Source organism: Alligator mississippiensis, chromosome 12, assembly GCF_030867095.1.
Source record: "Alligator mississippiensis isolate rAllMis1 chromosome 12, rAllMis1, whole genome shotgun sequence".
NCBI lineage: Eukaryota > Metazoa > Chordata > Crocodylia > Alligatoridae > Alligator > Alligator mississippiensis.
In genome coordinates this window covers 9,894,916-9,907,952 of record NC_081835.1, presented here as the reverse complement: position 1 = coordinate 9,907,952, position 13,037 = coordinate 9,894,916, and the positions used below count along the sequence as shown (strand labels likewise).

Here is a 13,037-nt window from a genome sequence, read left to right as displayed (position 1 = left end):
TTCCCTAATCTTCCACTGATGTTTGTAGTGTCTTGGCATAAGAAATGAACTACTTGACTTCAATGTACTCAGTGTATAGTGGTATTAAGATTTAGTTTCCAGATGACAAAGAAAAGTCAGTAATTAATTTCCCAAGACATTTCCTTTTATGAGTTATTATTGTATTTTGCACCACGCTGGTTTCAGCCCTCTTTTCTTTGGTTCCAAATATGCCAACCCCCCCCTTGTAGCAAATTATAGCACTCATTGTCACTGGATGGAGGTTGAACACGCTGAAAAACTGAGCAGTCATGACAAGGACAAGAGGCTATGATGTAGTTATCACTGAGGAAAATAAGTAAATGAAATGAACTTAAACCCTTATCTTTGCAGTCATCCAGCATTTTACCCCATGCATCTCTCCATCTTATCTGAGAGAGATTTCAGTGTCACTGTCTTTTCTTTCTTAAAGCAGATTCAGGGCCACATAATCAGGACCTATCTTACCCAATCACACTTTTTTTCATCTGCATGTGGAAATAAGGTAATTTGTATGCTACGTTTTCACTTGTCCTCTGATTCTCAAGGAAAAAGATGCAAGTTCCTGCTACTGCCTTTAGCAATATAATATCCTACCTGAAATCAAGATCCACTTCCAATTTATTGCTGCCTTCTCAAATATTTCAGCATAGTTATATTAGTAGTAGTAATTTTGTCTGGTACGTACTGATTCATCTGTTTGTGAACAAGTAGGAATTGATAATCTGTGCTCCAAACAGTTGCCAGAAGAAGCCTGAGGAAGTGCATCCCTGTGAATGTGAAATCTAAGGTCCCTTCTGCATCTTGCAGCTGTTGTGCAATTCACTGGAGATCAGCTGCCTGTGCAAAGTAGCTATCGCACAATAAAAAGCTGCACACAGCTATAAAGTTATACCTTGAAAGTGTATACTAACTGTATAACTGGTTTTTATCTGGCTTGAATTTACACATGTAACAGCTGATTGGGATCCCAGCTGCAGGGGTCCACCAGGCCCAACAGGAAACTTTTTGGAGCACTCGGGATCATGGCTGCCATGATCCCTGAGGCTTGGGGGGTGCATAAAACCCCTGGGGTTAGGGGATTACTACAGAGGTGGTCCCTCTCCCCTGTGGATGTGGGAAAGCCCCAGGGCCAGAGGATCATGATGATCTGCCAATACCAGGGGTTTCCCACACTACTAGGGTAAGGAGATCACTCATGGGGTGATCCTCTGGCCCCAGGGATTCTGCGCACACCCAGGGTAGGGAGATCACCACAGTGGAAGAAGTGATCAATTGAGAGCAACTCTCAGACACAGGAGCTTGCTTCTTGCCAGTGCAAAAGAAGCCTGATCCCAATCCCAGGCTCCCCCTGCACTGGCAAATAATGTAAGATGAGATGTAAGGTGGGATCCCACAATTGCAGCTCCTGACCTGCAAGTGTAGCATGGCTGGCGGTGTGGATGGTGTTCATTGCACATTACATCACATCTTGCCTTTATGTACATGGGCGTTAAGTAAAACAAACTGCTTGATATACAAATATATCACCAAGGACCGTAACTATTGTTGAGTTCAGTGCTTCTGGTGGATTCATAGATGCTAGGGTCGGAAGGGACCTCAATAGATCATCGAGTCCGACCCCCTGCATAGGCAGGAAAGAGTGCTGGGTGTAGATGACCCCAGCCAGATGCATATCCAACCTCCTCTTGAAGACCCCCAGGGTAGGGGAGAGCACCACCTCCCTTGGGAGCCCGTTCCAGACCTTGGCCACTCGAACTGTGAAGAAGTTCTTCCTAATGTCCAATCTAAATCTGCTCTTTGCTAGCTTGTGGCCATTATTTCTTGTATGGTGTTAAGCATATTTTCTTTATTTAATGCTGGGTTCTTTTGTAGCGTGGAAGGTTTAAAACATTTACGTGGTTTTGGCCTGGACAAACAATCCTACTAGGGAGCTCCCTGCTGATGGGGACTAGGGAACCTGTTCTGTGGTTGTGGAGCTGGGTGGGAAACAGGTGCAGAGATGGGTGGGGAACAGGCTCTCTAGCCCCTGCCCTGTAACTGTGGAAGTGGGCCTGGCAACTGTCTTGGTCAGGGCAGGTCCCAGCCCCATGCACAGATTTGAGTGATTGAGGTGCAGGGTAAAGAAAGCTGCAGGAGTGGGGCAGGTCCCAGGCCCCTACCCCTGATCCACCAGTGGGGTAGCTAGCAGTGAACCCCCAGCTCGGTGGGGAATGTCTCCTTTCCATGATTGCGGGGCAGGGGCTGGAGAGCCTGTTCCCCACCCAGCTCTGTGACCCCAGCCTCTATCAGCAGGGAGCTCCCAGCCCCCACTCCATGGCTGGAGAGTCTGAGACTACTCCTACTTACAACTAGCAGTGAGTCCCCAGCTGGGTGGGGATTCCCTGCCCAGCTGTGGTCTTGCTGGTAGCTTCTCCAACAGCATATCAGGGCAGGGGGCCTTCCCTCCCCTGCAGCTCTTTCCAAGTCCCTTTCCCCCGATCAGGGAGCTGGGGCCAGGAGTTTCCTGCTGCTGGGGCATGGGAACATTGTCCCCACCTGGCGGCTGGTGGCAAAGCCTACCCCAGCAGCTGGCAGCCCCCTGGGAGCAGTGTCCCAGCCATCCCTCCCCGCCCCCTGCAAGACAGCTGTATCCTTGGCCATACTCCTTGCCAGCCCCTGGGCTACCACCCAAGGGGAGCCTAGAGCTCCCTGGCTGCTGCAGGAGGCTAGTGCAGGGCTGGCCGGGGTGGGAGCAGATTGGTGCCATGAGCTCCTGAGTCCCTGCACGTGTAGACGTCTGCCTGGGAGTGTTTACTCTCAAGTAGTTTACTCGTGAGCAAACTACTCCCAGATCAAATGCATGTGCGGACCACTAAAACCAAAATTATTGTGGCAGAGCTTGGAAATATATGCCCTTTTTACAGCTTTTTCTCAGAGTTATTCTCACCTTTTCAACTTCTTTGGCTAAACGTTGTCTAGGATTTCTCTTCTATTCCCTGATGAACTTTTTTTTCCCCATGTTAATGGACCACTTGAGTAGATATTACTTGAAACAGAAGCTCCACGTAAGGAATCAATGTGTGTTGGCTATCTTCCTCTTTAGTGTGGGTACTGATTATTTATGCCAACAACGGTAGGAAAACATCATGTAACCATAGCCCAGAAGAGAGGAGGTTTTTCCCTCCCTCTTCTAAGGTAAAAAAAACAAATAACTCAAAAAGTCGTTGAAATGAGCCCCTCTTTTCTTCATTTAGGCTCCTTTTAGGAAGTAGCTCTTTCTTTCCCCTTCACACTGCAGCGAGGGTCTGTGAAAAGGAGCCTTCTTAGAAATCTTCAGAAGAAAATAATTGGTACCATTCAAGGGATCCTGTTGGTAGGCCCCTGATGGATATTTGTTTCCTCCTACCTGGACAGTGTCTCAGCTGATGACAAAACGGAGGACTTTCTTCTTCAGATTTGACACTGGACTGTTAGTTCAAGTCCCTCTCTACAAGAACGTCTGAGAAGTATGCACATAATGGGCAAGGATTTGCTCCTTTCAGCTGTTCCTTCTCTGTTCCTCTCGTGCACCCTTTTTTTTCTCCTGATTCCTTCCTCTTCTCACTAATTTCTCCTTTATTCTTTCTCCAGTTCCCTTCCTGATCTACCCTGCTTTTGCTATTCACTCACTGCCCCCCGCTCCACACCCCCCCAATAAGATGTCTGCTCTGCTGCTGCTTCTCTATTAAAGGGATTTAGTTCTGCCACTAAACGAATGTTATTGCCCAGCCTGGCATTCATCTATCATGAAAAAAAAACCACCTGTTGCTTGCAGAAATATTTAAGCAAAGCAAATATAAGAGCAGTGAGAACTGGATGAAGCAACATTTGGTTTCCATTTGACCAGCTCTAGAGGCAAACCCTTTGTTTGAGAAATTCAATGGGAAAAATGATGAAACATGGTACAAATGATAGACCACTTGATCAGCTGTACTAAAAGAGAGTCTGTGAACCCTTGTGACCTCTAATGTCTCCTTTGCATAACCTCTGTGACATGAAATTTGCTATGAGAAATAGAACAGGATTAATAATTAATATTTTTGCTGGTGTCTGAAATAGCGACACAAGGTTGGCTTTAGATGTATGTTTTATTAATGAGGTTTGAAAACAATTGCTTTCTCCCAGCAACAGACAGCACAGACCTTTAGACTGAAAAATGAGCGGAATAAAATGTGTGGTTCTCCGCGTTTTCTTTGAGGGCATCAACAGAATTTAGTCACCACACAAAAATGCGAGGAAATGAAAAAAGGGGGGTTAAAATAATCATGCTTGCAATGATTCAAAGTTAAAATCTCAACTTGGACCAATCCAGGTGAAATATGGCATATTTCATCAAAGCACAACACCATTTTTTTCCATAGTATATAAGGAAGGAGAGTGCATCTTACTAAATGTCTGTTAATGTAACGAAATGTCACTGAGATAATTACGGGTGTGACATTTGCGTGACTCTGCTGGACCTCATTATGCTGCAGCAAATGGAAAGCCTAGCCTTTTGCAACCATTTTCCCCCACCTGTGGCTAGGTATGGAAGCAGATAACTAATGAAGAGCACTCTGACCAAGAAAAGAGCCCTTTTTGGGGGCAACAAAAGGAGCATCTTTAGTAAACAGGAGTATTTACATTCATCATTTGTAACTTTTCAGTGTATATAGATAATTGTTGTGCTCTGGATACTATAGAAATTAGATGTCTGCTTTTCATGTTAATACTTGTTTGGGTTTTTGTTTTTTGGGGTTTTTTTAACTTCAAATGTTCTCAGCACTAATCCCAAGCCTTTTAATGTAGTCATCAGTAATACTTTCACTGTCCAAAACATTAGATTACACATACAGAATTAACTTGAAAATAAGGCTCTAATAAATATGATCTTTCCAACTTACATGCAAACTGAAGCTTTGCCTTCCTGCTTAGAATTGTTCCAAATGAATTGGTGGCCAAACACTGGTATGTTCCAATATCTTGTTTTTTATGTGGGTTATTGATTGCCAAGCTGCCTCCAACCAACCTGTAGTGATAACTCATGGTAAGATCAATATCTGTGCCATTTTGCTTCCACCTTTGAGGGGAAAAAAATCAAATTATGCTTATAATTTACAGAGCCTAATCATATTTATCTTTAAATAGTGTGATGTAGCATACCTGTAACAATAAACGCATGGTTAAATATCACAGAATCATACCGTTTTTCACAGCTGGCTGTTTTTTTATATTAAGCTTAACAATATCAATATTTCCATTATTTTGAAAATCTTTACTGATTTTTACATTAGTTACCAGTTGTTTGCAAAAAGTAATTATAACTTATTCACACAAACTAAATTATCCAACCAGTTGGGAGTACAAAATATGCCTTGACTGGAGATGCAATTTTTTTCCCCCGTAATATGAATGGTACCTGAAAATGTTTTACCGTTTTTGCAAGTGATGTCATAAATTTGGTTACAGAAATGATTTGGAGAAATAAATCAGAAAGGATTATACTTCAAAGGACAGACGAAAGCAGAGAGATTTTTATAGAGCTAGTTTTGAGATTGATAATGTAATAATGAGAGTGCTGCTATTTTTAAATCTGATTCGTCTCTGTTAGCCTGTTAAGTAGAAAATGGATTGTGTCTGCAACATTTCATAGCTGTTTACAAATGTCAGAATAAACATTATATTTTACAGAAAACAAATATTATGTATTGTAAGATGGAAAAAAATCTCGCGACCACACCATTATTTAAATCAGGGAAGAATTAACACAACAAAGCTAAGAGAATGCAATTGCCCCAGAAAATGCTGCTTGAAGCCGTCGGGTTATAAAGCCAGTCACAGAGAAGTACTTATGTTCCTATGATATTATTTTCTTCCTAATCCTACTACAGCATAGTACTAAGATAAAACAGCCAAGAAAACAATTCATACATGGCTCAAGCAATGGAGAAGACCTTGTGGGAGCACTCTGTATAAGGGCAGGGAAAGAAAAGGGTTTATAGCTATTAATTATACATTAATTAGAATCAATTAACTAATTATTAGTTAATTAGCTATGAATTAAGTATTAATTAGCATCAATTGGCAATTAGCTACCAACTTAAGGTCCCAGGTATTGATAGTAGCTTAGGTGAATTTGCTTCTACGGCAAGCAACCTGAAATGAAATTCTGCACCTTAACCAATGCCTGAAAAATTAAAAATTTGTATGAATGAAAATTCTGGACAATACATTATCAGCTGGTGTAAGTTGACATAACTTCATTATCAATCACTTGATTTGGTCTGGTATGTATTGCAAAATACTGGATATAAACCATCTGCAGTCTAGTAGAGTGGAGTATCTGTGAATGGAGGATGTTTTGGGTAGTCCTTGCACGCTGCAACAGGAATCTTGACACAAATGTACTGGTAAAGACAAGAATCATGACTTGGGTATAGCAGATGTATGCTTTTAAAGATGAGAAGTGATTGATCAAATCAATAGAATTCCATGAGAAAATTCTAGTAGCTTTAAATAATTTACCTACATCAGCCAATCTCTGCCTTCTCTTTCATGAATGCTTTATAACACTAAGAACTCTTGAGGCAATGGTTGAACATCAATATTTTGCCTGCCTCAAGTTGTTACTGATTTTGACCATTGAATTGCTATTCTCTCTTTTGCATTTCTGTCAGAATGAGCAGAGACTTTGCTGATTGTCCATCCATTACTTTTTTATGAAGTTCTCTGCATCCCAATTTTGCCATATGCCATAATTTGCTTGCAATCCTTGCTCTCTGGACCTTGGTTCTCCTTTCAGTTGTCTAGTATAGGATATACTGAGACACAGTTTGCCAGCTCTTTTTAATTTAGGAATCAATCACTGAAATAACTGCTGTCATTATTACATGGCTCCCAATTACGCTGTATAATTGTTTTTCAACACAAATGCAAAGTTGTTGGCTTAGTCTCAGCAAATGAATTTTTCACAGTATCCCCATAATCATTCTAATCACCATGGTACAATGATTATTAAACTGTGCATATAGACCAGGAGTTCAGCTCCTGGCGTGGGTTTTTTCCTAATTAATATGTTTAAATCAATGAAGGAAGGGAATTAATAAATTTGTGTGATTGCCAGACAAGTATTTAATGATTGCATTGCCTAGCGCAGAATGCTATTTCATATCAAGGAATATGTGGAGGATAATTTCAAATATTTTTTTAATGCATGTATATGAAGCCTCATACGGCCAAGTGGCAGGAAGCTTTTCTATTTAAATATATATATCTTCTTCTTGTGTGCCATGCAACACTGATGAAAAATTGCCTATCTTCAGATTCTAGACTGAAAATAATTAAGATGTTGATCTTGGTTTAAATAATTCCCCAGAGAGGAAATGTGCTCAGATGAGATAGATAGATAGAAAATGTGGTCAGTCCTCAAGAAGCCCTATTTTATAGATGCATAGAGGTTAAGGCCCAAAGAGAATAATATTAAAATCTAATCCAACTTCCTACATAATACTGACCATAGACTGTTGCCAATAAATCCTTCAGACAGCCTATAATTTCCAGCCACACTAGACCATATCTTTCCAAAAGGACTTCAACCTTGATTTAAAGATGTCAAGTAAAGGAGAATCCACCATATTTTTTGTTAAGTGGGTCCAATGATCAACTATCCCCATTTTCTGAAAACAAACCCTTTTATTTCTATCATGACTCTGTCTAGTTATCTTTCACCCATTAGATTTGCTTTTGATACTATCTTAAAGATTTATCCCAAATCTTCCCTCCATGTATAATATGATTAAGTCACTTACCCTTCTCTTGGGTTTTATCTACACTCCCATTCATATCAAAGTTACTAAAATCCCCTTTGCATATGCAAAGGTACTAAAAATAAGAATGATATTTGTGTTTTTTTTCCCCCCAAATGAAGACAAAATGTTGAAATGTCAACTTTTTTTTTTTCAGAATAGAAAATCTCAGAAGTTTTTAGATATCAAAATGTTTTGTTTTGACTCAGGTATTTTTTTTTAGTTTGATACCCTCTACTTTTGCACTGCTTCATGAGAGGTTTTTCAGTTGAATGCCTCGGGCTATATGCTCCATTATGGCTTCCTGCCAAAATCTAGTTCTCATAATGCAGCATGGTGTCTCCATTTTGCTAAATGACTCACTGCACATCACAGGATGTATAGTCGATTTAGGTAGTCTTACCCAGAGAAGAAAAATGGAGAAAGGAGGCATTGAAACTACAGCTCCTGTAATATGCTGCAGAACCTTAGGCAGACACAGAAAAGAGTTGAACTTCCTAAGATAAAAAAATTGATTTGGTTAGGCAAGGCAACATTAATTATTGATTTAGCTTCCCCCACCAGCCCCAGAAAAAGCCTTTGTTTTCCTGGCTAGGAGCAGGGGAGGCATCTTGGTTTAAAAAAAATTAAAATGTTGACATCAAGTAGGGATCTAGTAGAGATGATTTTAAAAAAAATGGGACAGTTTGTATCAGAAAAATAAAGTTTTGTTTAATGTTTCATTAAGATTTGGTGCAAATGTTCAGTGCACAGTTGAAAGAAATAATTTTCAATTTTTCATTTCATTAAGGTAATATCAAAAGATTTCATGCAGATTATGTTCAACCACAGTTGGCTTTGACAAGGTAAAAATACTTCATTTCAGCTTTCTTTTAGTGATTCATTATGTTTGATTTACTAGTACATTAAAGATTAAATATATGTAGTACTGTAGATCAAGGGCGTCAAAGATGCAGCCCATGGGGTGGATCCAGCCCATAGAGGTTTATCATCTAGCCCACAATGAGGCCCACTGGTGTCAGAATTGACCCATATGCCACACTATGTGTACTAGATCAACCCCATGCTGCAGGTCTGGGATTTGAACCTCATGAGGCACCTGAGCGGGGGCAGTCTGTGCTAGATCTGGCATATGGGGCTGGTCTCTGGGCCTGACCCAGCCTGTGGACCAGCTGCACAACAATTGTGCCTGATACATTGGACACCCCAGTTTATAGATTATAGTCCAGTTCATGATTATAGAAACAAAACAGGACTGGGGCCTTGGTTTGAAACCACCAAGGTTATTTCAGTTTTAAACAGTCTCACAGACTACTGTCCTCACTTTGTTTTGCTTTCTGTGTTGCAAAGGAAAAGAGGGTTTTCCTTTTGCACATTTTACAAACAAATGAAAACAATAGGAACAGACATGTGGATGGTGAGTCTTCTGCTTCCATTAAAAAAAAAAAAAAATCAATTTGATCAATTTGAACAACCCTAGCCATTCCTTTTGATCATTACACATGAATGGTTACTCTGTGCAGATCCAGGATATCATTACCTTTTCAAATGAGACATGCATAGAATCATCATCACCCCGAGACAGAATGGATGCTACAAAGCATTTTAGCACCAAAACAGGTTAATCAAATACTACAGTGGTCTTTTATTGGTGCTTTTATAAGTGGTTAAAAATTTACCTGAAGCAACTGACCTGAGTGGCAGTCAAAGGAGGATGAAATTGTTTCCTCAACTGGAAAACATTAAAGAAAGTATTTCCAGCGTGCTGCTTACAACCAGAAAACTCCCTGATAAGTATACGAGAAGCACTACTGTACCAGGGCTTATGGAAATCAAGATTGTGCTACAAGGAACCAAAGAGCGCACAGATCATCGTTACTCTTAACCTTCTTAACTCATGGTGAGACACGACCATTTTTGTGGCTTTGTACCAGCACAAAGAGCCCATTTCACAGGCATTTTGTGTTGGCCGCACCCCTCGGAGCTGATTGGTGGAGAAGCCCTGCCCCTCAGCACTGATTGATGGAGAGGCCGCAGGAGGAAGGAGGAATGATGGGGCAGTCCCCATCTTCACCACTGGCTGCCCTTCATCCAGACACTCAGTGCTGAGTGGTGGAGAGGCCCAGAAGGGAGGGTGGAAGAGAGGAGGGGCTACTGCCATCTTGTCTGCTTCCCCTTTTGTGCCACCCCACCATGAACCGTTCTCTCCTGGGTGGGCTGTGATCCCTCTTGGGAAGGGAAGAGTTGATTAAAAACAAAAAACAAAACCAACAACAAAAAAACAACTTTTTAAATTAATTTTTTTGCAGATTTTGAGAACAACCCTGGTTTTCCTGGAAACCTTCCCCTCCTCCCCCCACTCATGGATGAAATCCATGAAATCGTGATTTAGGTAGGTCCCTAGTCATTGTGCCAAGTAAGAAGAACAAATCCCCACCAGACTTTATCTGTTACTATAGTTTTCTTTTATTTTCCATTTCAGAATGTTTCCAAAATAAGCAAGCTGCAATCAAAGCCCCAGGACACATCAGAATCATCCTGACACAACAAAAGCATAACAAGTGAGACGGATTAACCTGTCAAGCAGAGTGTCCTCTTCACCTTTTCCCATTTCTTGCTCATAATGTCAAAGAACCTGAATCTTGCAGTAAGCACGACACACATTCCGTAGTCACTTGGTCAAGTGGGAAATAATTCTGTTGAATAGTCATCCCCTACTCCTCTCAAATGCCTCTGTGATGACATTTCCATCAGGAGCCATGTCAACGTTGGGCATTTCTAATACCCTCATTAGAACACGTTCAACTCGTAATCATTAACATCATCCATCTGGAGAATCATCACTAATTATAAGGCACACTAACTTATTAAACAGATACCCAGTTGATATTACATTGAGAATTCAGTCGTGTGAGAAGGCCAGAGCCTCAATTTTAATAAACCATATCAAATTACACCAGCTGATCATGTGGCCAGATATATCCATCAATCAAAGCAGAATATGTTTGTAAAGAACATCCACTGAAACCATAGTATCTGCTTCAAAAAGAGTAATTTCAACAGTTTTCATCATTGAAGTTCTGTATTTGTTGTACATCTCATGTATTCTGTGGGAAAATCTCCTGCACAACTCTTCAAAGTCAGTCTTTTCTGTGATCAGTTGTACAATGTTGGCCTAGAAACCAGGTGGGTTAAGGCTTGGGGTAATAGTAAAAGGGTAGCATCTAGTAACCAAAAGACAAGGAAAAGGGGTACGCAAATGATATTTACTCCTATTTGACTAAAATGTGATGTGATATGTTTTAAAATCTAACATTGTATCCAACAGATATGAGGACATTTGTCTGATTTCATTGCTTTAAGTCAACCTATAGGTGGCAAAGGGAATATTTATTTATAGTAGTTGGGGGACAACATTTTAGTCAACAGGCAGGCAATATAAAGGATTCAGCCATCACTCAAGGGCAGCTTTTCCATAGTATGAGTAAGACCCACAAAATATATTTTTGCAATTCATTGAGTATAGTAATGAGTACTTCTCCATCTAAGGGGACAGGCTAAGTCCCATCAACTTTATCTATATGCAATTTTGTCCAGCATGTGAACATGCATGTAAACAGCACCCCCCCACACACACACATGCTGAATAATATTGAATAACAGTTAAATTACAAGAAGTCATAATATGCTTATAGATGCTTTCTAATCAGAAAATGAGGTTAAATGCATGGATTAAATTATTCATTTGAAATAAAAATACTGAAGTGCAAAGAATTAGATATGTAGATTGAAAGGCACTGCCATATTTTGTCTTGTGCCAATATTATAAAAAGCACAGGACAATTATTAGCCCAATCGTTACTAGAGAGAACTCAAGTATACTTTAAAAACAAATTACATTGAAAGTCAATTCAACTGTATACTCACATTGTTTTACTAACACTGACACAGTAAGTAAAATTACATTTCTGTCCTTTTTTGTTTTCAGTATAATCAGATCAGCATTCCTTTCTTTCCAACACAATATGGAATTTAGTATCTCATTTTTTACAAATTCCCTGTGCCCATTTCAGTACTATAATTTTTGTGGTGTGGTTGTTAAATATTATGGGTTTTTGAAATGAAGTTGCAAAAAAATTATGACTACAGTCAACAGGCTTTTAAAAAAATATAATGAAATTCTTATAAAAAGACCTTTAGGAAGCACTAAACTTTTTATTTTATTTTAAGATCAGCATATTTCTTTATGTAAACATGGGCTAGATGGCAAAGTATCATGGGTATAACTTTATTCTTGTCGTGCTTCGGTATTTATGAATCAAAGAGAAACCTCAGAGTAGTCGATTTTAACTCCTCACTCAACAAAGGATGTTACTACAATTTCATATTGTGGCTGATTTATTGACTTCCTGCTCTATCAGCCACTGTGCTGCCTGTCCCCTCCACAATATGCCATGTACTGCCACCCATAGAGCTGGAACATCAGATAAAGCTGGAGAGGAGATTAAATTGGTGGGATGAGGAAGATGAGGAAATGCTTTGAAGTTTTTAAGGTTCTTTGGATGCTGCAAATTTGGAAATGAGTTTGAAGGAAAGTAGCTGGCATTTCCTAGCTGGCTGGAAGTGGGTTATTAGGTGGTGCGGGGAAACAAACACAATGACTTCGGGTAATAGATGGCCAGATGCTGACTACAGGCATGATGGGATTGAGGACAAGCAAAACTTTGTATAGGGAGGGGAGACTACAATTGCACAAAATGAGGAGAAAAATAAATGCTGATTCATAAATAAAGAACTTTTGCAAGAGACCATAACTGTGATACAAATGCATTTAAGATTCAGAGAAGCCACGTTCTGGCTCCATTGTGGCAGCCTTTCAGTGAAATCTTCACTTTGCAATTGAAAGAAAACAAACTGAGCAAAATCCCAAACTTATTAGGTAACATTCAATTTCCTTTTGTATCTCCCATATGCAATTTCTTGTTCTTCAACAAAACTAATGGTTTACCCCTATGCTCTGGTACAGTTACAGCATCCCTTTTCTAAACATAAAGGTTCTCCTTTCTTTGGGCATTTTTACATGTGCTGTGGGATGCAGCTCCGGGCACTTTAATTAGCAAGCTGCTCTAATTAAAAGTGCCTGTGCATCACCTGTATCAGCATTGCTGCATGTTCCTATGCTGAAAAAATGGCGGCGGGGCCATTTCCAATGAG

General features: G+C 40.1%; 1 protein-coding gene across 2 annotated transcripts in view; it reads right to left on the bottom strand.

Moving 5' to 3' along the window:
• Positions 1-13,037, bottom strand: part of LOC102573404 (contactin-6) — a 223,649-nt gene that overhangs the window by 120,053 nt on the left and 90,559 nt on the right. The window contains exon 4 of one of the 2 annotated variants that reach the window (XM_019499811.2): positions 4,923-5,098. In XM_019499811.2, the coding sequence (XP_019355356.1) occupies positions 4,923-5,098 (176 nt within the window). The remainder of the gene's footprint in view (positions 1-4,922; positions 5,099-13,037) is intronic. The other variant, XM_019499814.2, reaches the window with a different exon arrangement.